The sequence below is a fragment of the Hyalella azteca genome, unplaced genomic scaffold (genome assembly GCF_000764305.2).
Source record: "Hyalella azteca isolate HAZT.00-mixed unplaced genomic scaffold, Hazt_2.0.2 contig10672, whole genome shotgun sequence".
NCBI classification, from domain to species: domain Eukaryota; kingdom Metazoa; phylum Arthropoda; class Malacostraca; order Amphipoda; family Hyalellidae; genus Hyalella; species Hyalella azteca.
In genome coordinates, this window is record NW_025940701.1 from 479922 (window position 1) to 493024 (window position 13103).

The 13103-nt window shown below is 38.6% G+C and overlaps 2 protein-coding genes across 3 annotated transcripts in view; one reads left to right on the forward strand and one right to left on the reverse strand.

Moving 5' to 3' along the window:
* Positions 1–729: 729 nt before the first annotated feature.
* On the reverse strand, positions 730–3892 carry LOC108671339 (MFS-type transporter SLC18B1). Its single transcript, XM_018158871.2, has one exon. It carries the CDS (start codon positions 2567–2569, stop codon positions 1148–1150), a length of 1422 nt encoding a protein of 473 aa, XP_018014360.1. The 5' UTR covers positions 2570–3892; the 3' UTR covers positions 730–1147.
* A 1091-nt stretch (positions 3893–4983) lies between these two features.
* Positions 4984–13103, forward strand: part of LOC108671312 — a 51920-nt gene continuing 43800 nt past the window's right edge. The window contains exon 1 of one of the 2 annotated variants that reach the window (XM_047882549.1): positions 4984–5048. Coding sequence is in view for 1 of the 2 variants with exons in the window: in XM_047882548.1 (XP_047738504.1) it covers positions 10712–10796 (85 nt within the window). In the remaining variant the exon portion in view is untranslated. Of the gene's footprint in view, positions 5049–10545; positions 10797–13103 lie in introns of those variants that run through there. The other variant, XM_047882548.1, reaches the window with a different exon arrangement.

Here is a 13103-nt window from a genome sequence, read left to right on the forward strand (position 1 = left end):
GCCATATATGGAGCACGGCTCGGCCCGAGTATGTCGGCATCCGCTGCCGTTGGCGTCGCCGCCGCCCAGCAGGCTACCCGGGTTATTGGGTGGTGGACTTTTATATTAAGCCTATAAAATGTTACGCGTTTTGATATGACTTTGATAACTTTGGTTTGTCTGTAGCATTATTGCTCTCATTCGTGATGATCTTCCTTACTTACTCGATGTTCGTTTGAATTATCCGATCTCTGTGGTATGGTATATTAAGCCTATAAAATGTTATGCGTTTCGATATGACTTTGATAACTTTGGTTTGTCTGTAATATTATTGCTCTCATTCGAGTTAATTTTCCTTACTTACTCGATGTTCGTTTGAATTATCCGATCTCTGTGGTATAGATCACATTTGCATATAATCCAGATCGCGCGTTCACCTGATCTAGCATGAGCTTGTCGAGCTGATGCAACGCTTTCTATCTCCATGACCCTTCTACCGTAGAAGTACTTTTTTAGCATAAATCTACTCGAATGTTCTACAAGTCGGTGCCTTATGAACTGATTTTTTTCATCCACCCTTTGATGTAAATTGAAATACAGTAAACAGAACTGGAATGCGTCTATTAGCATCTTCACGTTTATCATATTCAAATTCTGACATAAATTCTAGGGCCAATCACACAATATTTCAAACTTGTCAAACAGTTGACTTAAAAAAATTAAATTAAAAAATCGGGAAATTAAAAACAATTACTGTTTTTATTCATTATTTTGTAAAATATCACTTGAGCACGTACTAATTATGTCATCCTACATCCTTCCAACAAGAAATGTATTCAAGCATATTTCGTACCGACATTCCCTAACACTAAGCAAGATAAACCTGCACCACACACATACAAATCAAATTACTGCTAAAAACCCTATAAACGGAAACTATTTATATTTATTGTGATTGAAAATTTTATCTCAATTTTACATATCTATCGTCATCACGCTGCTTCAGGTATTGTTTTGCAATATTTCTTATAAGAATGACAGTTTGCGGCTCTGTTAGATTACAAGTACACGAACTCACCGCATAACAATCATTTAATTGCCATCATTCAACTAAAGATTACCACAATGAATAGTCAAAGCTTATAATTAAACATAGGATAAGTTGCATTCATTTGAAAATAATTTCTGCGTTTAAAGATTCTCTGGAGTCACCGCAACTTGTGGATCTGGAGGACGAAGGCTCCGAGTTGAGGCTCCCGTACGTCGAGTCCCACGAACGTCTGTTGAGTTGCGTCTCTTCTGTGTAGGCTTCCTCGTCCAGATTCCTGTATATCGGCTTCCCAGGAGGCTTCGTACAACAGTAGCTACATATGATAATGAGAATAACTACCAAGGCGTGCAGTCCAACGATAAACTGACTTGCGTAGCTGAAGCCAACGGCGTCAAGCAGCACTCCTGCGCTAGAGGGACCGATGAAGGCTCCCAGTGCGAAGGTCGAAGTCCACATGCCAGACACAAGTCCATATGTGGTAAGGTTGTTTGGCATCCCATAGGCTATTGCGTCTCTATGTGCTCCACCAAATGTCGCCACGAGCTGGGCTCCAAACCCAAATCCGTGGATTATGAGAGCAGCAATGCAAAGGCCCAACGATTCCTTAATGGGCAAGAACGGCGCGGGGCCAAGCAGTATAAAAGCTACGATTACTGTCAGTGATCCAATGAGTGAAATGATGATCGGTGGCACTCCTTTGTCACAAAGTTTCCCCCAAATCGGCGCAGACGCGGCATACGTAGCGCCGTTCAGAACAAACACTAGCCCCGTTTGAAAAGGTGATAGCTGTAGCGGCCGCAAATGTGGTTCTAAAGTGGCTTGGACGAACCCGATGCTGATGGAGGAGGCAATGATCGAGAAGGCTGCGAGAGCTACAGGAGGAATTTTAAGCAATTCTATCATTTGCGATCCGCCGTGCAAACTGTCTGTTTCAGAAGGTCCGTCCGCCGAAGGAAGTAAGAAGAATGTTAGCGCTGCAGCTGTAAGAAGAAGGCTGCCCATGCACACGAAGGGTAGCGTGTAGCCTCCAAGTTCATACAGAGCCCCACCAACAGTGGGACCTACGATTAGGCCCACCCCGAAGCAGGTCTCAAGCGCTGCAAACGTCACGCTTACATTGTCCGAAAATTCTTTAGCTATAATGCTGAAAGCTGCGGTTAGAAATCCTGCGTTTCCAAGCGCTTCTACAATCCGGACCAGGAACGAAAGAGTCACGAAGGTTTTAGTATCCTGGACATGATTTAGGAAGCCGAATAGAATGCATGTCGATCCGGTAATGAATATGCCAGCATTGAACATAAACTTGGCTCCAATCTTTGATATGTACTCGCCGTAGATTGGGCTTACAATGAACACCACCAATTCAAAAATACCAAAAACCAAGCCGTATTGTGTTGCAGTAGCGCCTTTCGCCTCGGCCTCCGCAGGGTAGAATGGGGCCTGCAGAGATACGCAGATCGCGCTGCAGAAATCTGCCAGTCCAATGATCAGTAGTGTTGCAATTTGCCGGTTTGTGTATTTACCCATTATTCGACCCATTATTATTATTATTATTATTATTGTTGGATGGCAGATTCAAAGAAAATCTATATGCTTCTAATTTAATTTCGGAATTTATCTAATCTGACTTTACTTCCTGATAATTTCTGTTTATTTTGAATGTTTGAACACTCCAGTTCCGATATCCTTTATGATAATGAACACTAGTGTTGGGATATGCTTTATGATAGTGAAAACTTCTTGTTCCGATATACTTTATTGCAATGAACACTTCTATTATTATATGATTTATGATAATGAACACTACTGTTCTGATATAGGCACTGTGTGATAGATTTTCTATACTCAATCCGACGATCACTGCGAAAAAGTCGCTAATTCCGTTGCTAATTTAGAGTTGAAACTTGAAATAACTTGAAGGGTTTCTAGAAATCATAAAATTTTTTCTTATATTTATCAATATTTTATTTTATTTTCTGTCACGTCTAATTTAAAACTCTGCTCATAAATAGTCGTGCAAGTGTCGGAACTTTCTCTTAAGCTATGGAAACGTTTTTTCTGTTGATGGGTCAGCACTGCTTGGAACTGGAATGAACTTGATGTGGTTGCCAAGGTACATTCCTGTTGCCGGCCGCAAACACCGCTCTTCTGCTATTTTGTTGTCTTAATGCCCACACTGACTTTTCATCCAGCTATTGTGTTCTTGTCGTAAAAACCCTTTCTATTCGTCTCTCAGTTCATTTCTTGACACACGAATTTTTTATTTGCTCGTCATTCGTTTATTGGTTTATGTTAATAAACTTGGGTTTATTTTCAGATTTATTGCACTGCCATGAAGATTTGTTGTTGCTCATATATATCTCTTGCACTCTTCACTGTAATTAAGCCTGTCGCTGGACGCAGTCAACGAAACATGCTCATTAGATGAAAATATTTTGCACACCCACCGATCCGATGTAAATTTGAATACACGCACTGTAAGAATCAAATGTCTTGCACACGCACTGCTCCAATTTAAATATTTTATACACTCACTGCACCGATGTAACGTTCCGCACCGCACCGATCAAATGTTTAATTGCAAGGCAAGAAACACCAGCCAGACTGATCGAGTGTGTGAAGACAATGTTTAATTACAAGGCAATAAACACCAGCCAGACTGATCGAGTGTGTGAAGACAATGTTTAATTGCAAGGCAAGAAACACCAGCCAGACTGATCGAGTGTGTGAAGACAATGTTTAATTGCAAGGCAAGAAACACCAGCCAGACTGATCGAGTGTGTCAAGACCGCTACTCAGAGCGCGTGTTCTGTCTGGGCGAGAAGCTTGTCGCGAAAGACGGCTTTGCCTCGAGGAGACTCCCTCTAGCTGGGCACCACCGCTGTACTACCACAACAGACAGGGTGGTAGGGGTGGAGATCATTCCTTACCTGACGCCACAATCTCATCTACTGTTATGATAGTCCAAGATATGGAGGTAGAAGAGAAATCGTAGTAAATTTCCATTGGGGAATCGATTTTTAAATTGGATTTATGCTCTTGGTTTGATCTCACCACCGTGCGAATTTGTATATGTATGCTTGTCAGTGCAATGGCGCCAGAAGATATTAATGGCGCTGCACGATGTCCAGCCTGCCGCCCCCTGCCGCTGCTGTACAAATGCGCACAAGGTTGTCCTGCCATCCTAATGAGAGTCCTAGACTTGGTTTACATAGTCTCTCTTGAGACACTCTTGCTCTTCCTTCCTGCATGCAAAATTCGTCGTCATTTATGGCATACGTTTCCATGTTTTTGTGGCATTTGACCATTTTTAGGCCTTGATTGTCATGATCTTCATAAGGAATCATTCGATAGTTCGGGTGCGCGTGATATGGGATTCGATTTTTTTTCACTGCCGACTTTACTTTTATTGATTAAAAATCATTATGATAACTCATGTACGAAGCTCGAATTTAGTACGAGTGATTTTTACCTCACGTCATTATTTTTTATTGAGCTCTGAATGGTCGATATCTTTACATCCATGTCGCCAGAGTGTTGAGGCTGAACGAGATGATTTATGTATCCGAAGCTCTTTTTTAATTCTTTTTAGATGATTGGAGCGCTTTCGAAAGTCAAGCAACGAAGATTCTAATTTTAATTATTGGGCATTATCCATAATGAGCATGCATATTTTTCATTTTTTTGTTGTTTTTTTCAATGAGGTAACATCGGAATTAAACTTGAATTATCTTGGAGTAACTGGCAAATTATTCCGCTTGTAAGAGAAGAAAAGTAATGTCATTGATTCTCCGAAGAATTCTCAAATGAGCTAATTTTGAACAAGTGATTACAATATACAATAAGTCTACTATCGAGTGTAGACAAACATGTCACAATGAATGCCGATTCATTTATTTCATTAATTTGGATTTTCTTATATTTCCAGGTGAGTGACGGACTAATTCCATGCGCCGGTATACCCAACACGTTCAGCGGACCTAGGGAAGCGACGACAGGCAACTTGTATGGAGTTACGGTGAGAACAACTGTAGAGATTTTTTTCAGTTTTCAGTAAAATCGTAGGTTAGTTCTTGTAGTTTTTAAAAATATTTTCATAATTATTGCTTCTGCATTTTTACGTTCAGTCTATTACAAATAACAAGAAATATGCTTCAACAAAATGCCTCGTAAAGTTATTGAATTTTAATGCTCCTCCTTCAACACTAATTTATTTTTTCTAAATCTAAAATTTATTTATACAGGTAAGTGTTGAATTAATCTTATTTCAAGCATTTATGAAAGTAATTAAATTAGCAAATTTTCCAGTATGCTTCAAATAGCTCATGATTATTATTCCTTCATCATTTGTTAGTAAAGTCCTCTCAATCCAACTGTTAATGCAGCCACAGATGAGTTTTCTTTACGGAGTGTTTCTAAAATTTGATTTTAAACAACGAGTTGATTGTCGCGTATCAAAATTTAACAATTTAAATGTGAACAAATAGAGCGCACCATATCTGCAGTAAATACCCCGCAATTTGCCGAACACTTATCTAATACACGAGAACAGCATGTACAGATTGAAGTGTTCTTGTGGATTAGATAAGTGTTTAGTATTTACAGTATTTACAGATTGAGAACAGATTAAATGCGTTCCTTTTTGTTTTAAAAGTAGAACGCCGTGAAATGGCACTCAATGATAGCATTGAAAAGTTCTTGAAATTGAGTTATTGTACGGTTATTGAAGTTATTTCAATTGAGTATTGAAAAGTTATTCCTGTAGTTGTGCTTAATGACGAGACGTGTCAAGTGAAATTTTGAACGATTGAAAATAGAACTAATTCTGATGAGCTGTGATGTGTGTTTACATGTGTTCATCGCATGTAAACTTCTGGTTCATAAATGGGATATTAACTTTAAAGTTGGTATTATATGTGTGCGGTCTTTGAAGTGGGCATTGTGATGTAGGTGTGGCATTTGAAGTGGGTATTGTGATGTAGGTGTGGTCTTTGAAGTCGGTATTGTGATGTAGGTGTAGCCTTTGAAGTCGATATTGTGATGTAGGTGTGGTCTTTGAAGTGAGTATTGTGATGTAGGTGTAGCCTTTGAAGTGGGTATTGTGATGTAGGTGTGGTCTTTGAAGTGGGTATTGTGATGCAGGTGTGGCTCTTGAAGTGGGTTATAGTTATTTAGTTGTGATCTTTTAAGTGAGTTATTGAGTATTACGTGTAGCCCTGACAGTGAACGTTACACTGTTAGAAAAAACGGTCCCACTGGCATTCTAGTGGCCGGTCGCCCCGTGAAAATAAACTGTTTCGCCGTTTTTATCAGATGTTTCACGGATTTCTAGTGTTAAATTAGAATAAAAACGGCGACACGATGTTTCTTTTCACGTGCCGACCGGCCACTGAAACGCCAGTAATACCGTTAACGGTAATTTTACTAATAGTGTATGTGTTACGCAAGGTCATAAGAGTGGAACATAATGTTGGTTCTCAAAATGGGACCTTGTGCGTTCTATCTCCTCTTGTTAGTCTGACCTTTCAGCAGAGATCGAATGTTGGAGTAAGGAACTACCATGCTTAAATGATACTATAATGTTGATTTTTGGCACAGCACCGAACTCGGTCTTGAATTCGTCTTCTCATGTTTGTCTATAATCTAAATAGATAATTTGGTTTGAGTGGCCGTTTAGAGATAACGAGATAGCACTATTTGTTTTTCTTCATTGATAATTATTACAAGAAATTCATAATTCCTTCGTACGAGAAGTCATTCGTGATTTCACTACCTTTGAACTTGCATTATATTCTTCATTTTGGATAGAAGTTTGAACCATTTGAACGCAGTAAATAAGTAAATTTGTTTACAAGTATCATTCGAAACTTGGTTAATGTTGAAAACATAAATTACCTTCAATGTCCATGAAGATCGGGACAAAGAAAACCAAATTTTATACGAGAATATGTCAGATTAGCTACCACTAAGGGTATGCATTAAACAACCTGTTTTGAAATTATACATGGGTATGATTTAAAATGACAAATTCGCCTCGAATAAGAAAAAAGCTAAAATAAAATAACAAAGTGACGACTTAAGTAAAATATATTTTCCTATCACGACTTGAGTAAAGTCGTGAAAATAAACGACTCAGTAAAATAAAATAACAAAGTTATTTTATTAAATATAATAGTTATTTTAAACATTAAAATAAATATAACAAAGTTATTTTATTATATTTTTTATTATATATTATAAAATAAATATAACAAAGTTATTTTATTATAAGAATAAATAAAAGTAAAATTACAAAGATATTCCACGCACGCAGAATAGCTCGATCGGTTCACTGGTGCTAATAAGGCCGTAGTGTTCAGTAGGGTAGCATAGCCTACCCTCGTGAGCAAGGGCTACCCTCTCACTTCATCTGTCCCTCTGTTCCCTCTGTCGCAGCTGCCAGGCAGTCAGCAGCAGCAGTATCGTCTCAGGCTTGTGTCGTGCCGTGTCGCGGCTCTGTGTACCAATATGTGATTTATTATCATGTCTGTGCAAGTTATTGTAAACAAGATACCAGTTTTAATATTTATGATAGTGACAAACATGTCGTCTAGTTTCATTTCGTTACTGATTGTGAACTTATTTAATTTGTAGTGGTGCCTGAATTCTGTGCCCACGAGAGAAGTACGAACAAAACATCGGATCCGCATGAAGTGTAGTAGAGCTGCCAGGGCTGTTTCCACTCATTGCCTGTGTATGTTTCTTCTGCTTTCTTTCACTTTGCGACTTGAGTGATATTTTTGTATTCAAATAATACGAAATATTTGTGATACCTACCAATGGCATCTTCGTTGCAGAAGCTGCAGGTTGCGGAAGAGTATCGAATAAATGACGCAAAAATATTCAGATCGTGTCGGAGAACTGAAATAATTATAAATCACTTGCGTAACTGTTGTCATTCTAAAATGAAACTTCCCATGGACGTGTCCATACAAGAATATATTGCCTTTTACTTAGCTTTAATTGAAATCTGCCTATAATTGCCATCGCATTTTCATCATTACTTCTGTTCAACAACCCTAATCGACCTAGATTTTATGGGAAATTTTTTATTTACTGTAGATTCTGATGACGATGTGCATGTTGGCCTGTATCCCTTATTCGCTTGCCAACACAGACTTTGCCCCGCGGCTGAGCTAGTACCTAATTTTCTTGTTTCTTTCCGTAAGTCTTATCTTTTGTCCATGTAAATCTTGTGGCTGTATTGACTCGCGGTTTTCAATGAAGATTATTGAAAAATTATCTTCTTGTTGTGATGCAGAGACTTCCTGTGGAATGCATTGATCAGCATTTTTTAATGGTCGTACTGTAGAATTCGGAAAAATTATTGTGAATTGGTTTGAAAATCGCTCGGTTTTGAAAACTCCGGGCAGGCTTAACGTAATAAATCGACATCACATGAACTGTGAGCTGGACTGAATCTTTTCTAAATGAAACCAAACTATTGTCCGAGTACGAATTGACTAAACGATTACAGGAAAAATGTTAAATGTTACGCATGTATACACAAAGAAAATATACACGTGAAATTTAATTATTAAATTTTGAAGCGTCGTTCATTTTAAAAGATAACGAGGAAAATCATTAGGCAAGAAAAGTTTATTCAATTATTTTGTTTGGATTTGAAAGTAATTCAAATATATCAGAAACCACAATTTTTTTTAATGTGATGAGTTTGATGGAAAAGTTCTCGATTCAACATATCTGATACTTCGTGAAGTTTCTTTGTATTTAACCATCGTTAAACAATTTCTGAAGTTTACATGTTAAGTCCCGTGACGAAGGTTTAGAGATGACGCGCGGTTCTCAAAAAAGAATCAACATTACTGAACGCTCGAGCTACTGTCAAAGAGCTACCTATACCATCTCCTGCTCATGGTGAACGTGACCGCTAGAAATAGAACGGTGATTAGGGCCTTTTCTTATTTTTCTTGAGATCTATTGCCATTGGTGCTGAAAGTGTGAAAACAGTCTGATGTTTTCTTTGAAATTTCTAAAAGTTAGCTAACGTCGCTAAGCTCGGGTTTAGAATGAATCATTAAGTTTTGCTGCACCGACCAGGAATTTGTATCAATTGTTATTTTGTGTTATTAATAAATGTGAATTGAAATTGCCCGTTGACATAATTAAGTGATCTGTTGCTGATGTAAACTGCAATGATGTGGAAAGCTAATATAACCCGCAATAACCAGGATGTAAACTGGTAATCTAATTATTAAATGGAACTTGAGGTTATTTGAAGTGGTGCACTAATGTGTAGCGCTCATGCCCACTCACCACCACTCAACTCGTCACTCCTTCACATGCCCCATGCCAGCATGGGCACAGTGGGGAAACCACAAGCTCCCTCCCCACCAAAGAGATTATTCGTCATCTTTTATATTCCTACGCCAAAGTTGTATTTCCTCAGCCTCTAAAATAAAAGCCGACGAAAAGAAGTCGCTGCATCGTGATGACGGACCCAACAAGGGCAGTGCTCGTCATCCCAGGAAGCTCCTTGATCAGGATGTCATTGAAGGGAGCGATGCAGCTCACTGGATTGGCGGCACAGATCTGCTTGCTTATCAAACCTCGTGCCACCTTATCACTCGACGAGTTAAACAACCGAAACATCCTCAGCAAAGTCGAAGTTCAGAACCTTGTCGATTTTATAGCTCCCGTAACTCTTACTTAGGCCTTTCGGTTTCCCAGTCTTTGTTTACCTTTAACAACAGCGATCATTGTTCGCAGTCACGTTTACCAAGACGGAAATACATCGACAAACTAACTGTCTCAGAAAGCCACTGTGAGAAACTTGCCAGCGCAACCAATGCAGTTATCAATCGCTGTGTAAACTTCGTCTTCGGTGACGTGGCCGACGCAAGGCTTAGAGATTTATCATCCATCATTGGCACGTTAAAGCGAGTGTACTGGAGAAATGCCGATGGCTTGTTCCTACCTGTTGCTTTGTTTTTTAACTTCTTTGACAACCTTGTTGACAAATACCTAGCGGAAAGCACTACGTCTACTCAAGACGAGGCGTATCCTTTATACATGCACTATGCTGATGAGGATCGCACATCCAGCATTCGTTCACCGATCTCGTCCAATGTTCCTGCAGCTCGCGGAAGCTATTTATTTAATTCTTTAGAAGAATTCCCGTCAACAAACACAGCGCGCATGAAGATCGGCGACAGCGGAGTAGGCGACGTGTTTGATTCTTCGGAGACCAAACTAAAGCTGAGTGAGTATTCGGACTTACAAGACCTTGGCATCGACGATTATTACTTTGATGACGATGAGATAACTGTGAACAATGATGCTGTGGCTGTCCACGAAAGAACCTTAGTGGAATCTAAATCTTTCCCCAACATGAGCGACGTTACTTCAGCTCAGTTGGATTTTAGGGAAACTGGATGCGATGTCCGGAAAGATGATCTTCGCTCATTAGATTTAAATGATCTAAACTGCGATGGTGAACGTGCTTGGAGCATGGAAGACTGGTGGTTCAGACCTGTGACTGATGTTACTGACTTCGATTATCATGATGGAATTAATGCCAGTGATAACTGTGGTGAAACTTATTATCTCAGCGATACTAAATGTAACGATTACGATAAATTACCAAACGTGGTTGAAGAAATAATTCCTGTTCGTGCCAAAATGGTTGAGCGTACTCCAGGGCGAGGTAATTTTTCCACGCTTTGTAATGAAGATCTTTCAAATCAACCCAGCCAGCATATGAAAGGTGAGCTTAACTTATGTTTTACATTTTTATTTCATATGAGAGCAGCCCATGTTCCTAAGCGTTAATCTTTGATCCAATCTCTATCATATTTTTTAAATTCAGATCGGAAGATGACGAATCCAAAACTAAATCATTCACAAAATTTAGATAGAGGATTGTTCATAGTGAAACGTTTTGTATATGTTATATATTTTTACGATATCAATCCTTCAGTGATATTGTATAATCTGTGTTGCGATATCATAATACATTATTGTGATTTGAACACTTGCAACCGTCGTCTTGTAGCTGATTAATCTAAAAATTCCGTCATCTTGTAGCTGATTAATCTGTTTATGAATTCCAATGGCAAAGTTGATGTAGTCTTCCCTGCAGGGGGAAAGTAAATTTTCTTTCAGGAACTCGCGTCCAAGAGAAAACGTCTACTTTTTAGGAGATACTCTTTCATTATTGAGGAGTGATCAAAAATTTTCTGAATGCATTTGCTTCTATTTCAAAGGGAATGAAGTGCTGAAATTAATATGCTAAACGACTTTTAAAATAATAAAAATATTCTTTTAAATGTAATTTTTTATTGTGTATTTTTCTGAGACAATATCTAAACGGGTGCAATGAGTGTAAACACTAAACAGTGACTGACTGACTGTCACTGACAGTATGTCAATGAGTGAATCCGCATGGGCCAGGGATGATGGGACCGAATAGAATGTTGTTTAATATTATATCTACTCAATAATTCTAGGTAGCTCAAGTTTGTTGGGGTTTGTTTTTGCGGAATTTTTTCAAAGGTTTTGATGAGTCCAAAACATTACAAGAATCGTTGATAGGCCAAACTTGGCCTACTCTTTAACGCAGACATCACTATGGTATACCAAACTTCTAAGCTTTATGACCTCCTCGACCTGTCAATGCGAATACAATAAAGCACGTCAAAAATTCGTTTTTATCCAACTCGTGATCGCTGATGTCAATCATGTCTGGAAGATACGGTGTTGAACAATAGATCGAATTGATTCAATGCAATTCAATTTTAGATAATTCATATGCGCCGGAAAATTCCAAGAAATCATTAGTAGAATCTGCCAGAGTAGAGTCTATTATGACACAGTGTGATCACGCTCGCAGTACATGTTCCTTTGCAAAGATTTTTGGTCAGAATTACGAAACCTTGGAATTCTATTTAGGCTGAGTCTGGAAAGGATTGTGTTCGATAGTTTTATTGCAATCCTTTGTACATGTTAATCTTACACTGAAATTTGTTAATAAAGTGTTTCGTGCCCACTTTTATAAATTTGTCTTGTTAACGCGGCAAATGAATAGGATGTTTATTATCTCTATCAACTAAAGATGTACCTGGAAGGATATGTATAGGTCTTGTTTCTTCCACGTGTATAGACATTTATCCTGAAAGTTATATTTAGGTCTTGTTTCCTCCACGTGTATAGACATTTATTCAATAACAATCGTCTCTGAGTTCCGGGCAATGCAATATCCTAAGCGTTTAAGTTTCCTGGCAATCCCCTTGCTTGTTTTAGTAATACGACAACTAAACGCATGCAAACACTGCTTGTGGAACCGCCTCCGCCTGTATTAATTGAAGTTGCGAGGCTGAATTGATGTTGAAGGCTGAATTCGACTGATAATATTGAGCTTGTAATTGGAGTTGTGCATGTTCAGAGGATCAAAGAACGCTTTATTATCAATGCCACGAACGTTTTTTTAACAAGGCATGCACGAACGTTATATTAACAAGGCATGCACGAACGTTATATTAACAAGGCCACGAACGTTCTCCCCGTATATACTGTACTTGTTAATTGTGAAACAGAGTGTGTGAAAGTGATCTGAAAACGTCAAATGTTGACAGCTGTGAGCAGATGCTCTGCGCGTGTTTTCGCTCGGAGAGAGGATACTGTCCAACATATCTAAAATTGTAGTTCGCGTGAGTAATGATTTTGTTTTCGGAAAATTACTCATGGCCGAGTTTAATTTAAAAGTTAAAATAATGTTCATATGCAAACATTTAAAGATAATAATTTCTCGTCATTTTTAGCGCATTTTCTCATTTATGGAAAAAATGCACTACGGTAATGTGCTCGCCATGTCCTTCTGTTTGTCTGTCTGTCTGTCCGTCCGTGACCTCAAGTTTTCGTCGACGAGAAAATGCGCTCTCTGTCACTCACTGCAGTGAGTACTGAGTTATATTTTTATATTCAGTTTCTAGTAGCAGTCCACTAACTCAAGTTGCTCCTTCTAACTTAGTAGCTCTGAGTCGCCTGAACTTTACCCATTTTGTGGGAGTATTTA

Excerpts from the sequence above, each read along its gene's own strand:
- LOC108671339 (XM_018158871.2), bottom strand. The coding sequence starts at position 2,569 with ATGGGTCGAATAATGGGTAAATACACAAACCGGCAAATTGCAACACTA.